Source organism: Notolepis coatsorum, assembly GCF_963971535.1.
Source record: "Notolepis coatsorum genome assembly, chromosome: 8".
In the NCBI taxonomy this organism is placed as follows: Eukaryota; Metazoa; Chordata; class Actinopteri; order Aulopiformes; family Paralepididae; genus Notolepis; species Notolepis coatsorum.
Window position 1 is genome coordinate 91,193,890 of NC_140172.1, and position 20,433 is coordinate 91,214,322.

General features: G+C 43.6%; 1 protein-coding gene across 1 annotated transcript in view; it reads left to right on the forward strand.

The window, feature by feature from the left end:
- Positions 1 to 244: 244 nt before the first annotated feature.
- Positions 245 to 20,433, forward strand: part of wscd1b (WSC domain containing 1b) — a gene marked incomplete at both ends in the record, with an annotated part of 80,572 nt that continues 60,383 nt past the window's right edge. The window contains 5 exons of the mRNA XM_084319971.1: positions 245 to 662; positions 9,992 to 10,106; positions 12,081 to 12,265; positions 14,232 to 14,353; positions 19,789 to 19,981. Coding sequence (XP_084176097.1) covers positions 245 to 662; positions 9,992 to 10,106; positions 12,081 to 12,265; positions 14,232 to 14,353; positions 19,789 to 19,981 — 1,033 coding nt within the window. The remainder of the gene's footprint in view (positions 663 to 9,991; positions 10,107 to 12,080; positions 12,266 to 14,231; positions 14,354 to 19,788; positions 19,982 to 20,433) is intronic.

The window sequence follows — 20,433 nt, forward strand, 5'->3', positions numbered from 1 at the left end:
TAAGCATGTATTGTGTGTGTGAACGTTGACGTGCAGTAAATGTATTTTTCCGGACTAAACTTTAAATTTTTTTTTACAGTACCGAAATGTAGCACCGGTGGATCTCACGTGAATCGGTACTCGGTAGTACCGACGTGATTCGGTCGGTACCCTTAAAAGTACCGGATTCGGTACCCATCCCTACTACCCGGTGCAGTGGCTGTCCAGTGGGGTGAGAGACTGAGTGGAAGCTGAAGGCATGGGGATGGTGGCGCCCCTCTGTAGACTCCACTGCCTGCTGAGGAGGGCTCAGATGCTGCTGCTCTTCCTAGGCATCGCCTACCTGATGGCCGGCTGCATCCTGCTCCTGCAGCGCTCCAGCCTGACCAGAGTAGCCCAGCCATCAGGTCTCCTCACCAGCCTCCCGCCTTCGCTGTCCCTGGCGGCGCCCCCTACCGCCCTCCTCAGGGCCCCGGGCAGCATGAGCATGAGGGCACGATCCCGGTGGGCGGCCATTCAAGCCGTGTCGGGAGGGGCCGCCAAGGCGAGCGGCCGACACTGGCCCGGCGCCTCCCGAAATCTGGGCTTTCAACACCTGCATCATCAGCGCTGGTTCCACGGCCTTCTGCCGGAGAGTCCTGAGCAGCGGAACCCCCCGCCCCACAGGAGCAGCAGACCCAAAGGTACCACCTGCTTAACACCGCCGCCACACCTAATATGGTTGTACTTTAATGTTCAATTGTCTTTGTATATCAGGTTTCGCACAAGGTCCCTGAAGTGCTTAAAGTGCTTGATTTTTTACCCAAAAAAGTCAAGGCCTGGAATTCCTTGAAAACAGCCCATTTTTTAACAAGGTGCTTAAAAATTAATTGGAATTCAAATCAACCATTTGCATTGAACGTTTTGTTCATCCATGATAAAATTGTTCTGAATCAAGAAATGTAATTTTTTAAATCTAAAGTGTAACTAATTGTCAGAAATGGGTTTTAAGACATAAATATTGGATCAGATTTTTCTTTCTATAAAAAACAACATTTAAAAGTGAATTGTATCCTTTTAAATGCCCTTGTGCTTAGAAAAGTACTTGCAAGTCCTTGAATTTCATTTGGCAATGTCTGTGGGAACCCTGTAATATGGTTGTACTTAAATGTTGAATTGTCTCTGTATATCTGTAGTAGGGGAGAACAGGGTTGGTTGTCACACTTTTTTTACTCTAGTGTGAATCGCTCATCATCAAAACATCTTTCAATAGTCATTCCTACATTAAATGGAATCTTAAGACGTTGGCTTGAAATGTGTATCCCTCTTCTTTTCCAATGTATTGTAACAAAGAGGAAATTACCTATCAAAGACACTCTGACACATTGTGACAACCAACCCCATTACGGGAATGGTTGTCGCACACTATGGGGTTGTTTGTCACAATGTGTTTTAATGGGAAAAATCTTAAACAGAAGGCAAGAAGGCAGAACTAAATTTGAAAGTTGAATTGCATTGATAAGTTGACAAATACATAACGTAATGCATCTTACCATGAACATAAACAGGAAACACATCTTTAGGCCATCCTATATAATAAAATAAGAACAAAATAAATAGGCATAACAATAATAGCCAACACAACTAGGCTACACTCATTCACTATCTGAGTTACAGTGATGGCAAATGTAGAGTCTGGGCACTCCAACTAAGCAGAGCTTGTGTGCCCACTGGTTGCATCCAACACTTCTCCCATACCTCCTGTGGGAGAACGTTTCCATACAAACCAAACAAAAACAATCATCTTCATCTGATGAAGACTCTCCCGTCTCTTTCTTTTCTGGGTCTTCTTCTTGCTGGCTGTCTTTTCCAGCTGGGGTGGAGTTCACCGGGATGTACTAGGCTTTTTCAGGGTTTTTCAGGTGGTCTAGGCTGGGGTGTACTAGGCTTGGCAGGTGGTCTAGGCTGGGGTGTACTAGGCTTGGTAGGTGGTCTAGACTGGGATGTACTAGGCTTGGTAGGTGGTCTAGGCTGTGATGCACTAGGCTTGGTAGGTGGTCTAGGCTGGGATATACTAGGCTTGGAAGGTGGTCTAGGCTGGGATGCACTAGGCTTGGCAGGTGGTCTAGGCTATGATGAAATAGGCTTGGTAGGTGGTCTATGCTGGGATGCACTAGGCTTGGTAGGTGGTCTAGGCTGGGATGCACTAGGCTTGGTAGGTGGTCTAGGCTGGGATGTACTAGGCTTGGTAGGTGGTCTAGGCTGGGATGCACTAGGCTTGGCAGGTGGTCTAGGCTATGATGCACTAGGCTTGGTAGGTGGTCTAGGCTGGGATGCACTAGGCTTGGCAGGTGGTCGGTCAAGTCAAGAGTTGTATTTGTCACGGCATACAAGCATACAGTGTCTAGGCTGGGATGTACTAGGCTTGGCAGGTGGTCTAGAATGGGATGTACTAGGCTTGGTAGGTGGTCTAGGCTTGGATGTACTAGGCTTGGTTGGTGGTCTAGGCTGGGATGCACTAGGCTTGGTAGGTGGGCTGGGCTGAGATGCACTAGGCTTGGTAGGTGGGCTGGGCTGGGATGTACTAGGCTTGGTAGGTGGGCTGGGCTGGGATGCACTAGGCTTGGTAGGTGGGCTGGGCTGGGATGCACTAGGCTTGGCAGCTCGGCTGGGATGTACTAGGCTTGGCAGCTGGACTGGGCTGGGATGCACTGGGTCGTTTTGATTTTCTTTTTCTTTTTCTTTTGGTGCCTTTTCCTGCTCTATTCTCTCCTTCTCTGGGGTGACAGTGAGGATACAGCTTGACATTCTTTTTCGTTTTTTGGGCTACTTTCCTGGCTGCAGCCTTTGGATAAGGACTCAGCTCTTGTGGAATCACTGGTGGTCTCTGTCCAGATATAGTGGATGGCTCTGAGGGAGGAGTGGTGAAGTTGGCTGGGGTGCATTGGGTTCTGCTCGGTCTGTCCTCAGCTCAGTCATCACCTCCTCCAGGTTGGTGAAGAAACGGCCCACGTTGTGCTCATTAACACTTTCCGTGCCAGCCATGCCAGTCGTAGATACCCCGTTGAGTGCCAACGCTCTATTCAATGACAGAGCACTCGCATTTGTGAACGCATAAACTATATCTTAAATTATGGCTATGTGTCTAATACGACTGTCGCTTATCAATGACTTGTTTGCAGTCAACATTGTCAAAACGGATTGTTTTTTAATCGGTTCATTTCCGTTTTATACCATTTTGAAAAACGCTCGTTTTTTTAAACTTTCAGAAAAAAAAAGATTCTGCAGGAATCGCGCTTTACTGTAATACACAAAACACGTTGTCATTTTTCTGCCTATTTATGAATCGTTTTCAAATAAACGCTAGATTATCGATAGTATATGTGTACTTATGCACGCTATAGAAGCGGGCTGAAAATCGGTTATCTTATTTCCTGATCAGCACACACACACTCACAGCCACACACACATATGGGACACGTTGATATATAGTGAAAACACCTCTGATTATTCCAAGACTGGTAAAATAGATTCCTTACCTCAGATCAGATGTTCTCCAAAAAGTTTATTCCAATTCCTGATCGCCATTCCAAATATCGATCGCGTTTATTGATCCAACGCTGGGTGGTCGAAAGACATATTACACGCTGTTCTAATGGTGGGCGATGACTCCAATAGGCTCGGATTACATGCCTGACAAGTAAAATGTGGAATCCGGAATCTTTTTTCCCCATCCATTTCATTCAGTCCAATCCAATAGGGTGCAATACCATCCGGAGAGACGATAGGGGCGGTATTTTCCCTGTTCGAGCTCAGACAGATCCCCACTGGTAACGTGAGGCTAGATTGATGAAAAATGAATGGAAATCGATAATAAAAAAAATAACGATTAAAAACGAGATTTCTCGTCGGTTGGCACTCAACGGTTGGCATGAACTAACGAGAATTCTCGTCGCTGGCACTCAAAGTGTTAAAGCACTGGCACGTGCTTGTCACATGTGACAACCAACCCCAAAGAGAATGTGACGACCAACCCCAACTGGAATGTCTTGCTAGTATTAACACTTTCAGTGCCGGCCGTGTTTTCCTTTTTACCCCATTGAATGCCACCATCCACGGCCAATGTTAACGTTAATATCGCCTAATCTATGTTTTAAATCATGGCTATGTGTCTAATCTGCCCGTCGCTTATCAAAGACTCATTTTCCAGTCAACATTGGCAAGGCAGATTGTATTTTTATCGCTTAATTTCCGTTTGATAGCATTTTGAAAATCACCCGTTTTCCGGGGAAAAACAACCCATGCCTATGATAATCGCCTTTTACTGGAATATTCCAGAACGTTGTCATTTGTCGGCCTATTTATGAATAGTTTTCAAATAAACGCTAGATGATCGATAGTATATGTGTGCGCACGCACGCTCGTGCCGTGCGCTGATAATCGCTGCTCTTATTTCCTCATGGCTTTTACAGTCAAAACAGCCATATCACATATCACATAAACGCTTATATCTCTGTGAAAACGAGTCTGATTATCCTAACACTGATAACATAGATTCCTTACCTGAGGTCACATGGTATCCAAATGGTTTATTCCAATTTCCGATCGCCATTCGAAAAAATCAATAAATGTATTGATCCATCGTGTGTACAGTATAACACATGATCCGCGCGGCCTAGAGGCTCCAGAATGAACTCTGGTAGACCCCGGCTGCATCAGTGAGAAGTAAAATGTGGAGTCACAAATCCGTTCTCCCATTCACTTTCATTGAGTCCATTCCAAAAGGGTGATTTACCATCTGGGAGACGATAGGGGGCGCTTTTCTCACATCTGAGCGCCGGCGGTCCCTGGATCTCCAACGGTAGGCTCGCGTGATGCAATATGATTTCAGATCGCTAATAAAAAATAAAAATAAAATACCCGAGAATACTCGTGACCGTGGCATTCAACGGTCGGGGCGTAAACCAGAGAAAAGCCGTGAGTGGCACTCAAAGTGTTAAGGCCAACAACTAGTTAGTTAGCCAACAACAATCTAAACTATAGCTTTCCCTTCACACTTTTTAAGGGTAATAATTGTTTCATTATAAACCCATTGTGTAAAAGCCTAGAAGTGAAATACTGAGGAGCTGAATATTTACAATTTGACATGAAAAACACAAAAAGTCCTCTCACATGAAGTTCAGCTGTCTTACTCCAAAGAAGACTATGTAGGTGAGCTCTGATCCCAATTCTGGACATTTCCATATCAAAATATGGGAGACAGCGCCTTTTGGTGGCAAAATATAATGAATGCGACAACCAACCCGTGTGACAACCAACCCCATTCACCCCTACAGTACGCCCACCTCCGCTACAAATCAACTGGAAAATATTATTGCAATTTATTATTTATTGAGGAAAACACAATTAGAGTGAAAAGACAATTGTACTGTCGGGAAGTGAGCAATAGGAGGGCTGATATGTGAGTTAAAAAGCCTTGATGAAAGCCTATTGACTGAAACATTTCCTATTGAATAATATATGAGGTAGCAAGAATACCATTTTATTTATATTTTTATGATTTACTTTTTTAAATCTGATGGCCTCAAGCTAGGGGAAACACTGTTTTTATAAAGGGTTTATATAGCTATTTGATATAGCATTTATTTAACACTCAAAGCATGAGCCATGGAAATGAATAATCTTGTAAATCAGGGAGATTGCCAAGATTAGCAAGGAATAAAGCAAATAAATTAATATAATATAATATATAATATAATCTTAAAGGGGACATGCATTATAAATGGCCTTTTCCAGTGTTTAGCATGTTTTCCTAGAAATTGGGGATTATCAGGGCTGTACGCTAAGCTTTTTCACTAGGGGCACACTTGCCCCTAAATGAGAAATTTAGGGGCAAAAAATATTTTTTAGGGGCACATTTTTAAATAACAATTTTACCATTATTTATATCGATTGTTTTTGATTTAAAAAAAAAAGAAAAAAAATTATTTTATATAATTTTTTTTTAATAAAATATATATATTATATAATCATACTTGTAGTTGTATTATCTGCGAGACATCGCCACCACGCAACAAGTCTAAATGCTCGCTATATGCAACCAGCTCCACTGTCTGTGTGTACTCGAGTAGTCTCCAGCTACGGCCAGGATTCCCCGGAGCTGCAGCTGGACCCTATACTGTAGCCTCCAGCTACGGCCAGGATTATCCGGCGCTGCAGCTGGACCCTATTGACTATATTCAGCGTGCCCTCAGCTCGAATACGCATCGACTCAGTGTTATAAGACATTGATATCAGGACAGGAGCTATCTGAACTATTTAGTTTAATGGGATGTTTCGTTTTGAACAGTAAGCTAACGCGAGCTATCATGCACTACTAGACTTACTGGATCATTTGTTGATAGCTATCAGTAGCTAGCCGGCTGGCAAGCTCAACGAGGTCCCATGAGTGTCCCACTAGAGCAGGGGTGGGCAATTATTTTTCCCGGGGGGCCGAATGAGCAACTGAAAATATGTTGGGGGGCCGGGCCAAAATTCCAAACTCAATTATGCATAATATACATTTTATTTCTATATAAAAAGCAGTAAATGGCATTGTTTTGACCCCTGGTAAGAGTGTATGTTATTATTTGGCAATTAAAAGGTGAGGTTAGCTTTCAAAAATATCATTTATTCAAATAGAATTTATTTCCAAAATGATAAACAAAATGTGAAACATTAATAACAAAGGGCATTTTGAGTTTCATATACTATTGAAACAAGGATTTTCTTAGCTTTCTAAAGACATCACATCATCTTATAGCAAAAATAAACAAGACATGTCACTGAACTGTGTAAAGAAAAGTGTCCCAGTTTTGTAGCCTTTTTTACTTTACATGCCTATATTAAACATTTAATGTTTTCAGAACTGTGCAAAAAAAAAGAAAAAAAAAGATCAAGTGTCCCATTTCACTTGTTATATTTCCACATTTTAGTGTTCTTCAGTTCTTTTTTTTTCATTCAGTGTGAGAAATCCAGTCTCTGTTGAGCTTTAACAAGTCCATCAAAGTCAGGTTACATGTCTGAGGTGGAGATGCGAAGCACAGCTGCCAGATGTTCATCAGTGAGAGAGGATCTGTACCTGGACTTGGTAAACGTCATGACTGAGAATGTCTGTTCACATATGTAGGTGGATCCAAAGAGAACAAACATCTTCTGAGCATGTCTCCTAAGCGTATACTGTGCGTGTGAACGTTGACATGAAAAAAATTATTATCATGTAATCTTTCGCGGGCCGGTCAGAATCATCCCGCGGGCCGGATCCGGCCCGCGGGCCGTACAATGCCCAGGTCTGCACTAGAGACTAGTGTTTACAACAGCCACGGGTGCGGGAGGAGCAGCAGACGCCGCAGCTCTCTCCGCGTGTCTGAGTTCAGTTCAGTTCGGCTCACTATAGGAGGTCGAACGCGTCGAAAATATGAAGCAATACTAACTTTACTTTTCTTCATAGCTAAATCAGACAGTCAGCCAGTCTATCAGAGTGAGTGCTCAGTCGATTGTTCCCGCTGATCATACCTGCTGAGTGCTCACTGCTCAGCTCGCGTGAGTGACGTCATCGCGTCATCACACGCCTTGGATAATTTAGGAGTGAAATGCGAATGCAAAGCTTGAAAGCACTACTCGCAAGCCCGCCCCCAGATAATATTTACCAATCGCAACGGCCAATTAAAGGGGCAATTCGCGACGATATCATCGCAGTGTACAGCCCTGGGTCTGTGTCATTAATTATCATATTGACTCATCAGTCTAGTCTCGAGTTCACGAGATCCTCCCTCACTCAACTAAGCTGTTCTGATTTGACAGTTTTGCTGACGTGAATATAGCACTGATTTGCAGTAACAGACAGAGCAGAGCCCAATGCACCCCAGCCAAACTCTATGGTTGTAGGCATAGTGTAACCCGACACTTCCTCAAACGGGTTTTGACTGCGAGGCAGGGAGCGGACGAGCGAGAGAGAGGGAGAGAGAGGGAGAGAGAGATAGAGAGAGGGAGGGAGAGAGAGGGGTTGTTGCCATAGTGTAACCTGACACTTCCTCAAACGGGTTTTGACTGCGAGGCAGGGAGCGGATGAGCGAGAGAGAGGGAGGGAGGGAGAGAGATGGAGAGAGAGAGAGGGACCCGTCTTCTCACACACACACACGGAGCGTTTACACAGGTTGTGTGTAAGTGCTCCGTGCCTCCGTGTGTCCCTCTCTCTCTCTCTGTCTCTCTCTCTCCCTCTCTCCCTCTCTATCTCTCTCTCCCTCGCAGTCAGGAGCACCAGCATATCACTGTAATATCTTTGTGCATGCTCCCACGCGCACGCCCGTATTCCGATCTGTACAATAATATTCACAGGGGTATATATTGTCATTTGAAACAAGTTACCAATGCATTGTCCCGTGGGATTATGCCCCCCCGCGGCGGAATTAATTAGTATCCCCCTCAGTCTCTCTCTATCTCTCTCTGTGCCAGTCGCAGACTGTGTGGATGACTGTCACTCAAAGTGCTTATGGGCGGAGCCAGGCCAACACAGCCTGAAATCCAAAGGGAGAAAAATTTGGCTTTTGAGTACTTGATTAGAAATATAAAACAATGAATTTAAAAAAAAAAAAACCTTACAGATGTGTTCAATAGACTCACAGGAATTGTGTAAAGTTGCCCAAATAGTACTAGGAATAGCAATGCATGTCCCCTTTAATAATAACCTTCCTGGACACTTTTCTTTTTTTACACTTCTCAAAATCCTCCTGGACACTTTTCACTTTACATTTTCACACTTATTACTGTACATTTTACTGTATATTTCTGTATATTTTTGGCTGGATAGTTGTATATTTAAGATTTTACAATGTATATACATACCAGAATGTAGATCCCGGACCGTATTTTATTCTTTATTCTATGTTATTCTTAATTTTAATATTATTATATTCTTATTTTAATTTTAGTCCTATTGACTACCTAAATGTTTATTGTTCAATGTGAGCGATCTGTAGTGCCGAATTTCCCTCGGGATTATTAAAGGATTTCTAAAGGATTTCTATTCTATAATATATATATATATATATATAATCAATATAATTCCACATTTGTTCCATGTAAAATTTCACAATAGATAAAAAGGTTGTTGGGGAATATACGCAAATCACTGACGGGCACAATAGAGGGTTGTCAGCGATGTCATTGTTGCAGTGCATTTGAAGAACCAACAATGAATTAACATACCCTGAATCCCACAGGAAGTTCCAGCAGGCTATATCATCTTCTTCCTCTTCTTCTCATGCATTTCTGGCAGGCTATAAAAGATGCTATTATAGGGTGATCATTATTTTCCAACCCCAAACCATTGTGACCCTTAAGTGTGTAGCACACGTCCTCATGCATATGCGCTTATTCACGTGCCATAGGCTTTTCATCAGGATGGGGGCAATTAATTCAGCCCTTAGCACACCTACCTTAATGCACCTTTCAACACCACGGACAGCGCCTCAGCAGATGAAAAATTATATTTTATCTCCCCAAATCCACCAACATATAGTTTATTTGAGAAGTGTATAATATCATTAGTAAAAACAAAACACACACTTCTTTGACTTTGGACCAAAATTAGAAGGCGAAACCAAACCCCTCCCGGATCCCTGGCGAACCTCATGGCAAGATGGCATGCTGTGATCTGTCTGGGGCAAACTCATAGTTTGCTCTGTCTCCCAGCCAAGACACAGCGAGATTTTACGACGCTATGATAACCTAATCTGACATGGTGACCATCATGAAAAACAAAATATATCGTGTAACTGATCCCAGCATCAGTGGGTTACGTTAGAAGGATTTTAATGGACTTTACAGAGGAAAACCTCCACTTACCATCATGTGGTTCTTAACCTTCAGGTTCAATAAAATTGTTTAATATACATTTCATTGGGTGCTCTCTACTCCAGGAGGTTATGTTGTGACTGAATAATAAAGTTTCTCTACCCCCCCCCCCCCCCCCCATTTGTTTCATCACGTCAAGGGACCTACGTCGGCTGCTTTCTGCACAATGTCAATGAGCGTGCCCTGGGGGGCACTGTGCTGTACGACCTGCGGAAAATGACCAGCTCTTTGTGTCAGGACACCTGCTCAGAAAGGTATTGCATCCTCAAAACAGGGTCCAGTGAGTGAGTGGACCACCACAGAGGGCCTGCTGTTTGAATAAAACACTTTGGATCACAGTTGTCCGGATGAAAGGCTCCTGTGTTCCCAGTGGAGAGCCAGGTGGCTGGATGACAGCAAAGATTGGGGGGGTCGGTGATGGGGGTGGGGGGGGGGGCAGGACTATAGTGGGTACTAGCTGGAGCTGTGACAGCAGAGAGAAAGTGGGAGGTGTGTGTATGTGTTAGAAAAGCATAATGGGGGAGACCTTACTCATCGGTTAAGGGCTTTAAGGGCTTCAGTACTAATGTGAGGCATCCTTTTCATGGGCATGTTACGTCTTCTGTTGAATTGGATTTAGCGAGGGCTGAATTTGTTGAGTAAGATAAAGAAGAAAGGCGAGGACAATTTGAGCAGGCAAACCCAGCAGCCACTGTTGTTTGTTCCATTATTTCCTTTTTATATCCCCCCTGGAAGGAAAGAAGTTTGAGACAAATCGACGTCGGCCAGACAACAGACGGATTGAGACGGACATTGTTGTCAAGACTGTTGTTTACATCTCAGACACACCGAGCCTCCTCTGCCCGCCCACACAGACGGGAGGCTGTTGTTTACATCTCAGACACACTCCTCTGCCCACCCACACAGACGGGAGGCATGCTTGTTACAAGCAGGCCCGTTAGTGAAATGAGCAAATGTAAAAGTCACAGTAATTTACGAGGAAAGCTAAAAAGCACACATGAAAATGGTTATTTTTGACGAGGTTTCCGTTTCTACCCAAGGAGGAAGGATAAGAGAGACAGGGAGAGGGATGAGTCACAATGTCCTTGATATGGAAAGAGGTACATATCAGAGGTAATAATAATAATAACAACTTCGTTTCATGTAGCGCCTTTCATAAAACCCAAGGTCGCTTTACATAGAGAAAAAAAATATATATATATAACAAACATGGTGGATAGACACAACCTTCAAAGTAGGAAATTAGGGGTCAAAGGCCAAGTTGAAGAGGTGGGTTTGGAGGATTTTTTTTAAAAAAGTAGTCCAGAGTAGGGGCGTTGCGGAGTTCTGCTGGGAGGGAGTTCCAGAGGGTGAGATCTTCCATGCTGAAAGCTCTGTCCCCAAAGGACTGCAGTTTGGTTCGGGGAACGGAGAACTGATCAGTGTCTGAGGATCGCAGGGTCGCGTGACTGAGTGAGGAGGTGGAGGAGGTCAGTGAGGTACTGAGCTGCCAGAGCATGGAGGGATTTGTAAGTGAGCAGGAGGGTTTTGTAGGTGATGTGGGATTTGATGTGGAGCCAGTGGAGGTGGATGAGGGTGGGGGTGATGTGCTGCCAGGGTTTGGTGCGGGTGAGAACCCTGGCAGCTGAGTTTTGAACATACTGGAGCCTGTCCAGGGTTTTGCTTGGAACCCCCGGACAGGACCCTGTTGCAGTAGTCCAGGCGGGAGGTGACGCGGGCATGGATGAGGATCTCTGCTGTGGAGTCAGAAAGTGATGATCGGAGTCTGGAGATGTTTCTGATGTGATAGAAGGCAGATTTGGTGACAGAACTGACATGGGTTTGACATGGGTGACCTCAGTCCAACCAAAAGCCACTCGGATATATGCTGTGGCTTTAAATATATTCATCAACAAGGGTGGGTAGTGTGTTTAAATGAGGTCTGAATGAATTCATGAGATTTAAATGTTAAACTTGTGTCCTATGGGATGGCTTAGCTCCAGACCAATAGCTTGAGGTTTTGCATTGCCCCAGGCTATAGGGCAGAATGTGTGCCTAAGAAATTGTGTGTGTGTGTGTGTGTGTGTGTGTGTGTGTGTGTGTGTGTGTGTGTGTGTGTGTGTGTGTGTGTGTGTGTGTGTGTGTGTGTGTGTGTGTGTGTGTGTGTGTGTGTGTGTGTGTGTGTGTGTGTGTGTGTGTGTGTGTGTGTGTGTGTGTGTTTGTGTGCGTGTTTGCGTGTGTGCGTGTAGTGGGTACCGGTTTGCAGGTCTAGAGTATGGAGCTGAGTGCCACTGTGGGAACCGTATCAGTAGCCCACGGGCATCAGAGGAGGACTGTAGCCTAACGTGCCGGGGTGAGGGGGGGTCGCCCTGCGGGGGTGTGGGGCGCCTCTCCATATACAAAGTGGAAGAGCAACCCCCAGGCCACAGGACATGTGAGTCAACAATGCCAGAGGCAGGGAAATGCAGAAATATACCATCCAATCAGGGCTTGACATTAACATCCGCCAAATGCAGCTAGATTTCGGCAGTGGCGTGTAACTCCGTCACTCTCAGCCACTTTGGCGGGTAGACCATGCGTCACTGTTTTAGAGTCGTAGTGAAGAGTCTCTCTCTCTCTCTCTCTCTCTCTCTCTCTCTCTCTCTCTCTCTCTCTCTCTCTCTCTCTCTCTTTCTCTCTCTCTCTTTCTCTTTCTCTCTTTCTCGGAACGCAGTGCACGCTTACTTGCGTCGCGCATAATGAGCGTCCCTCTCTCTTTCTCTCTCGGAACGCAGTGTGCGCTTACTTGCATCTCGCGTAATGAGAGTCTCTCTCTCTCTCTCTCTGTCTCAAGTAGCCAAACTTTACACTATAAAAACAAACTGGATATTTGGATAGAGTGTGTGTGTGTGTGAGATTTTTGGCTGGTGAAAATGCTGAGTGGCTAGTGACTTTGGAAAACGACTAGCCACAGTGGCTGGTGAGCCAAAAGGTTAATGTCAAGCCCTGCATCCAATGCTTTTATATAATTATGTTTCAATGGTTTTATCTTGCATGTTGATATATTTTTTAATTTAACCAACCTGTTCCACCCGTGGAATATTTTCTGAAAATCCGCCTAAAATATATACCTAGGTAAATGGAATATTGCTCCACTTCTACAAGGTTAATTTGCATATTCTTGGTATCTAGGGACATCTATGGACCTCAGGGAATGTATTCACAGTGTCAGAAATATTGTGTCTATTACTAGGCTTGCTTAAATTGTGATGAAACAAAAGAGAATATGAATTATGATTTTTCTTTGCATCTTTGACAGTGAATAACACCATGCTAATAATGACCAAACATTGAAAACTGCCACTGATCTCGTTCAGTACCTTCTTGAGATCATGTGTACAAAAAAACTAAGGAAATTAATAAAGGGAAGATGATTAAACAGAAGGTTCTGTAGATACAGTACTGAATTCTCCCATCCGGACCAATGCAATTTGAAATATTATTATAGAATATAGAATAGGAGGCTTATAAATTACCTTATTATAGCCAATTCGCACATTTATATATATATATACATAGATTATCCTTCAAATGCCCGAGTTCAATTTGAATTTAGTATCACCAGGCGTGCATAAGAACAGATAATGAAATCTACTGTAATCTACTGTACTTTTTTATTTTCCCCACAGTGCAACCGTTTTGAAACTAATTTCAGACCTAATTGTTCCTACATGTTAACAATAGGGAAGAGAAACTTGAAAGCCTTTCAATATTTCTCAAAAACGTTACCTTTTGTGGCTTATTATCCCGAATAATAAGAGTTATTAAAGAAATTCATACAGAACTATGAACCTTGAACCCCATAGATCCCTTCAGGAAGTGTAGTTTGGAAAAATGCCAACGCTGATCGACAGCTAGCGATGTCTATTACAAAATGGCCGCAAAAAGACTACAATTCCCATGGTTAAAAATGGTCGCCCTCTCGGAATAGACTTCACCAAATCAAAAAGTTAAATCTATCTAATGACACTTTTAACCTATTGCTAAACTAACGTATTGATGATAATATACATTCTACATGCTGTTGTGACATGTTTATGATGTTAATACTTGAATACGTTTGAAATTACAATCAGTCTAAAAAATATTGATTTATGACCAGATGTCATTTCGGGACCGGTACCGGTCCCGTCGGGTGGAAGAGGTTTTAATATCTGTCACAACTGACCTTTTTAAAATGGGGTGTGTTGTTTTCTTTTTACGCCATTTTTTTTAAATTCTTATTTGCATAATGTGATGCAATAATGTCAGCCATAGCAGATGCCTACAATGGACATGGTCTCCCTGAGGTCAGCAAGTCAATGTGGTTATAAGGTATTGTTGTTTGATGACCTTGTATTTCATATGTGAATTTCCTCCAGTCAGAAATGTACGCTACAGCGGTTGCTTCAAGATGCAGAGGAGCACCACTGGCACGTTCCCCGTCTCCTCCGTCCAGCCCAACCTGACCTCGCAGTCCTGCATCGAGACCTGCACAGATAAGGTTTGAAATAATTTTCCAGAAACCAGAACCATTTGTTTCACGAGTCCTCCGGGATCATCGATCAGAGAGCTGATCAGAGAGCTGTCTCCGCTTGCCGCAGATGGGAATGGCATGTGTTTATTTGTTTATTTAAACAGATCCCCATTAGCTGATGCCTAAGCGGCAACTAGTCTTCCTGGGGTCCAACAACATACATAGGCCTACACAAGATAACATACACCGATAGAACATAAGAAAAGCATATATCACAAAGAAAATTAATCATAGAATAGAGAAAAACATGTATCATAGAATACAAATAAATATAAAACAGGAGATGAAAAAACAAGAAATAAAATCCAGTTAGAATGAAATAAAACTATTTATCAGAGTGTGTGTATGCATTCAAGCTCAAGTCAAGTCAAGTCAAGAGATTTATTTGTCACGGCATACAAGTATACAATGAAATGCGGGTGGTCTTGCCCGCAACGATGTGCAAATAACATATAATAGAATCAACATTGTGCAATAAACAAGTAACATTGTGCAATAAACAATTAACATGTTAGGGCATATCGGTATATGTACATAAGTTATTTCCAGAGCATGGAGGACATACTAGGTCCTTTGGTAGTGTCTTTCTGTACATGCTAATTTATACAAGCTCCGGTTATACTATACTATTTTTAAAGTGACCCTTCCTTAGTGGCCATAAGTGTGGGCGTGTGCAGCATGAGTGAGTGCTTTCTCATGTTAAAGTGGCTGCTAGTGTGCGAGCGTGCACAGCGTGCGTGTCGTGTGTGTGCTAATGTGTGCTTGTGTGTGGAGAGTTCAGTGTTCTGTGACCCTCAGTGTTCATTGTTCAAGGCTCTGATGGCCTGGGTGAAGAAGCTGAGCCGAAGTCTCTCTGTCCTAGCAGCTGGTGTTCGCAGGCGTCTGCCTGACCTGAGCAGCATGAACAGGCTGTTGTTAGGGTGGTGAGGGTCTTTCATTATTCTGCAGGCTCTGGATTTGCACCTCTTGTTGTATAGAACCTGCAGGGGTGGTAGTGCAATACCCGTGGTACGCTCGGCTGAGCGCACCACTCTCTGTAGGGCCTTCTTGTCCTGTGCCGTGCTGTTTCCATACCAGGCAGTGATGTTTCCAGTCAAGATGCTCTCTACAGCTCCGGAGTAGAAGGACTGGAGTATCTTCCCAGATACTCTGAACTTCCTTAACTGTCTCAGGTGGTAGAGGCGTTGCTTCGCCTTTTTTACGACTGAGTCTATGTGTGTTGTCCATGTCAGATCCTCTGCGATGTGGACCCCCAGGTACTTAAAGCTGCTCACCCTGTCCACGGTAGCCCCGTTAATCCTCAGTGGTGTGTGTGTCTCCTGCTGTCCTCTCCTATAATCCACGATCAGCTCCTTGGTTTTACCAATGTTCAGGAGCAGGCTGTTGTCCTGGCACCAGCGTTCCAGTACCTCAACCTCCTCCCGGTAGGCCTTCTCGTCGTTGTCCGAGATCAGCCCCACCACCACTGTGTCGTCTGCAAACTTCACTATGGAGTTGGAGCTGAACTTGGCCACACTCATGTGTGTATAGTGAGTACAGCCAGTGGTGCAGTGGCAAATTGACAGTAGGTCAAACGCTCCACGCGCGTGCGCGCGCGTGCGCATGCACACGTGCGCGCATGCACAGTTTTTTTTGGCACAGATTTTTTTTTTTTTTTTTTTGCCTTGACATAGAGAAGCTGAAAAAGGTAGCAGCGTATGAAACTTTTGTATCACAAACAGTACTGTATTTGCAAATCTGGTATATGTCATAAATGTATAGATGTAGCAGTACTGTCTATCTGTATGTCGTGTATGTCATATATGTTATGATGAATTGAAAATGGGGGACCCTGATGTAAACAAGACGAAAGTCTTTCTCTGGTCTGCATCCCCTTAACAATTGTATGTATTTAGCTGTACTGTACCCATTCTGCAATCTGTTAATAAAGTTTTCAATCAATCAATCAATCAATCAATCAATCAATCAATCAATCAATTCAGCCATTGGGTGGGACGGTCATGTGACCCAAATCAGCCAATGGAAGCGACGGTCCTTAAAGTGTGGGTCCTTAAAGTGTTGCGGTCCTGAGAGTGTTGGTGCTCTCGTCCTGCAGCTGGATACTATTGCCTCACAGCGCGGCCGTCAGCGCGCGGCCCAGAGAGCGCCGCTGGCTCTGCGGCTCTGCAGCTGCATGCTTCTCCGGGAGTCCGGTTGGATAATGCCATGTAAAAAGTCGCATGCCTGACATATCGGCATGTAACTCGAGAACCGAGGCACGGATTTTGGCGATCCAGATGGCATTCGAACGGCAACGAATAGCGCTTTATTCGGTAATTTATATGTTCGGCGAAAAATGCAGCCCCGAGCCTTCAGATGCTCGCAAAGGGCCGTGAAACTGAAACTGAAACTGAAAAACAGTGAAACCCCGGACATTTCGATGAATTAATAAACCCCCCCCGGACGCCCAGGACAGGGCGTGAAAAGAGGACATGTCCGGGCAAAAGAGGACGTTTGGTCAGCCTACTCTACCTGTGCTTTTGTTATGTAAAAACGGTGGCCGCGGGCCGAGCCGATACTTAGTTACAACGAATGGGAACAGGGGATTTTTGTGTGCGTGACTGCGCGTACACGCGGGAACATATCCGTGCGCGATTGCGCGTACTTCAGCCTCAGTGACCGAGGTAAACCGCCGTTATACCGCGTTATACCAGCACTGCAACACTGAGTACAGCAGGGGGGTCAGCCCCTTCTGACGGTCCAGGTGAGAGAGGGTGCTGTGCAGTACTTGGGAGACCGCATCGTCAGTGGACCTGTTTGGCCTGTATGCAAATTGCATAGGGTCCATATCACTGGGGAGGGAGGCACAAATGTGATCCTTGACCAGCCTCTCGAAACATTTCATGGCCACAGAGGTGAGTGCCACCGGTCTGTAGTCATTGAGACCTGCTGGGGAGGGTTTCTTTGGTACCGGGATAATGGTAGACATCTTGAAGCAGGCAGGGACCACTGACTCCTTCAGAGATCGATTAAATATGGTGGTGAACACAGGGGCTAGCTGGTTAGCACAGGACTTAAGTAAGCTGTGCTGAAGACAAAAATTTTATTGTGTGTGAGTGTAAATAGTGTTAAGAAGACTAGCACTCCTTGGAACACTGTTTGATTGTTTAAGGTTTAATGTACCTTGTGACAGGGTCCTTTTTCGCTCCCCTCCAAACTCCCACAAATGATGGCGTAGTCGGACTAATGTTCTTGGTGTTGCTTTATTGCCCAGCCTCCCAAGGTGCAGAGGTGATATTCAATACAAGTGACATAATCGAAATAACAAAAATACTCTATACTACCTGGAATATCAGATGCGTTCCACAATAACGTCATGATGATAAACACAACACTTACTGCACAGCGCTTCCCTAGTTACCTTCTGTAACCTTTAACAGGTGAAGCCCGACACAGAATAACAAACTAACTAACAACACTGTAACACACTCACGGCCAGTGGCGGCTGGTGAAATTTATTCTAGGTGGGGCGGTGCCATATTCAATCATTTTCAGCAACATACAGAACAGTATATATTGAGGCTGAGACTAACTTTTTTTTGCTGCCGGTAGAACATCACGCACGAATTGGAAGAGCCGTTGCGTGTCGCGTTAACCCTTCGAGAAGCTTTGCGGTCCGGGCTTGAACTTTCCATAGATGTGTCTATATGAATCCATTTTGTTAGATCCAACACTGTCTGAATTGAAGTGTATCTTGTGATTATTATCAATTTCCAATGACGACAACAACTGTAATCCTGTCTTGTCTTGAGTCCCTGCATCCATCATTGTTGTTGTCATCAGTCTGCGGACCCCCTAACACACCAATGACTCTGCTTGGGGCGCTAAATAAATGGCATCATATTTGAAGACGCTGATTGGCAAAATTTAGTTGCTAGGTGCATTTATGTTGCCCTGTGCATTTTTCAATTGGCTGCGTTGCGCACTGACGCCCAGTCAGTGGGGCGATATTTCTAGCGCCCCAGAAAAGAGAGGGGATGAACAGGATGCACAAACAATGATTTATATTTGATATATTACACGTTATTGTGCATTTTAAACACAAACATACTTAAAATTAGTAATTATTATTTATTTTAAAAATGTTTATTATATTTTTAGCGGTCGAAATCTACTATTATAGAAAAATCCCAAACCACTTTCCAGTGGCTCAGGAGGTAGAGCAGTCATCTGGTAATCCGGAGGTTCCCAATTCGATTCCTGCTCCTCCCGGGCAGCCTGTCGAAGTGTCCTTGAGCAAGACACTTAACCCCTAATTGCTCCCGATGTGCAGGTTGCCACCTTGCATGGTTGCCTCTGCCGTCACAGTGTGTGGATGTGTGAGTGAATGGGTAAAATGTGAGGAACAAATTGTAAAGCGCTTTGGATAAAAGCGCTATATAAATATAGACATTTTATTTACCATTTATGAGTGAATGTACAGTATGTTTGTATGTATGATAAGATTAATGAATGTATGTATGTTTGATAATGTGTATGAAGGTATGTATGATCATTTGAATGAATGTATGCATGTATGATAATATGTAATGAATGTATGTATGTATGATAATATGTAATGATAATATGAAATGAATGATTGAATGATGGGGGGGGGGTTGCCGTTCTCAGTACAATCAGAAGGGAACGGTGAATGTTTGGTGTGTGTATGTGTGTGTGTGTGTTGCGTGTGTGTATGCGCCCTGCTCACAGTCAGTGGCGCTCCATCATATGCCTCTAATGAGAAATACAGTAGATGGTATTTCTTTGGAACCTGCCCTTCATCTTCCATGTATCTTTGGCTGGGTCCAAATACAGGAATGGCTGGTACAAATATTGCTACGTCCTCTGGTCTCCGACTAAGATGCGATTGATTCTCACCGCGTGTGCTCATCTATGTGTGTGATTGTGCATACATACGGTTATTGCTCATCGGTTATTATTGAGTGCATTATTAATGGAGGTGTCTATATGCGAGTGCATCTCTTCCAATTTCCGATCTCTCAGTATCAGAACCACTATTCCACTATTGTGTTGGTGTTCGCAGGTTGACACTGAGCAACTTTAAGGCCCTTTTATATGTAAATGTTTTATCTATATTTTATTGTGATGTTCTTTTTTATGTTGAAACTTTCTGCTGCCTTGCTTGGCCAGATCGCTCTTGAAAAAGAGATTTTAATCTCAATGATGCTTATCTGGTTAAATAAAGGATTTGATTGATTGATTGATAATTGGAAAAAAAGTGTGAAAAGGAATGAAGGACAGTGAACACTTTGATGACTGTGTGATTCTGACTTTTTGTGTATTTCAGCAGTGAAATACAAGCCACTGGAGGGGAAATAAGCTATGACGCATCGTAGATATTTCTGCTTCTGTTTTTGTAGGAGTTCCCGTTGGCCGTGGTGAGAAGGCCCCATTGTTTCTGCACGTGGGCGTCTTCTATTTTCAGCCTGAGCCAAGAGCCACGTGGCCAGCCGTGTGCGGGTGGCACCAAGCTCAACCAGTCCAGCACCACCTCCATACCCATGGTACCAACTGACCACGACTACTACCAGGTGTACCAAACACCGGTGCTTGGTGAGTCACTCCAAAAAAAACTCCTTGTTCTAGTTCTCTTATTAAGGAATTGCATTATTTACTAAATGTAAACAGGGTGTTTACATTTTTCTTTTCTTTTCTTCACGTTTTACATATATATATATATTTTTTTTTGTGTATTTGTATATATATATATTTCTTTTGTAAGGTTTTAAATTGTAAGGTTTTAAATGAGAAGAAATTACATACATTTTGAATAGTGGAAAAGGGGTAGGATTAAATAAGTGTATAGTTCTTCCTACTCCTTTTTGAACATGTAAATTGAATTATGTTTTTGTAAAAAAAAAAGAATTTTGAAGTTAGATGTTATGTATGATTGCATGTAACTGTCTAACTGTTTCCACAAGAGGGCGCTATAGGCGTAGCTATTGAAGCTGGCGCCAGGTAAGAGGTATAAAAGGAGATGTTACCTCCCCCTCTGTCTCTTCCTC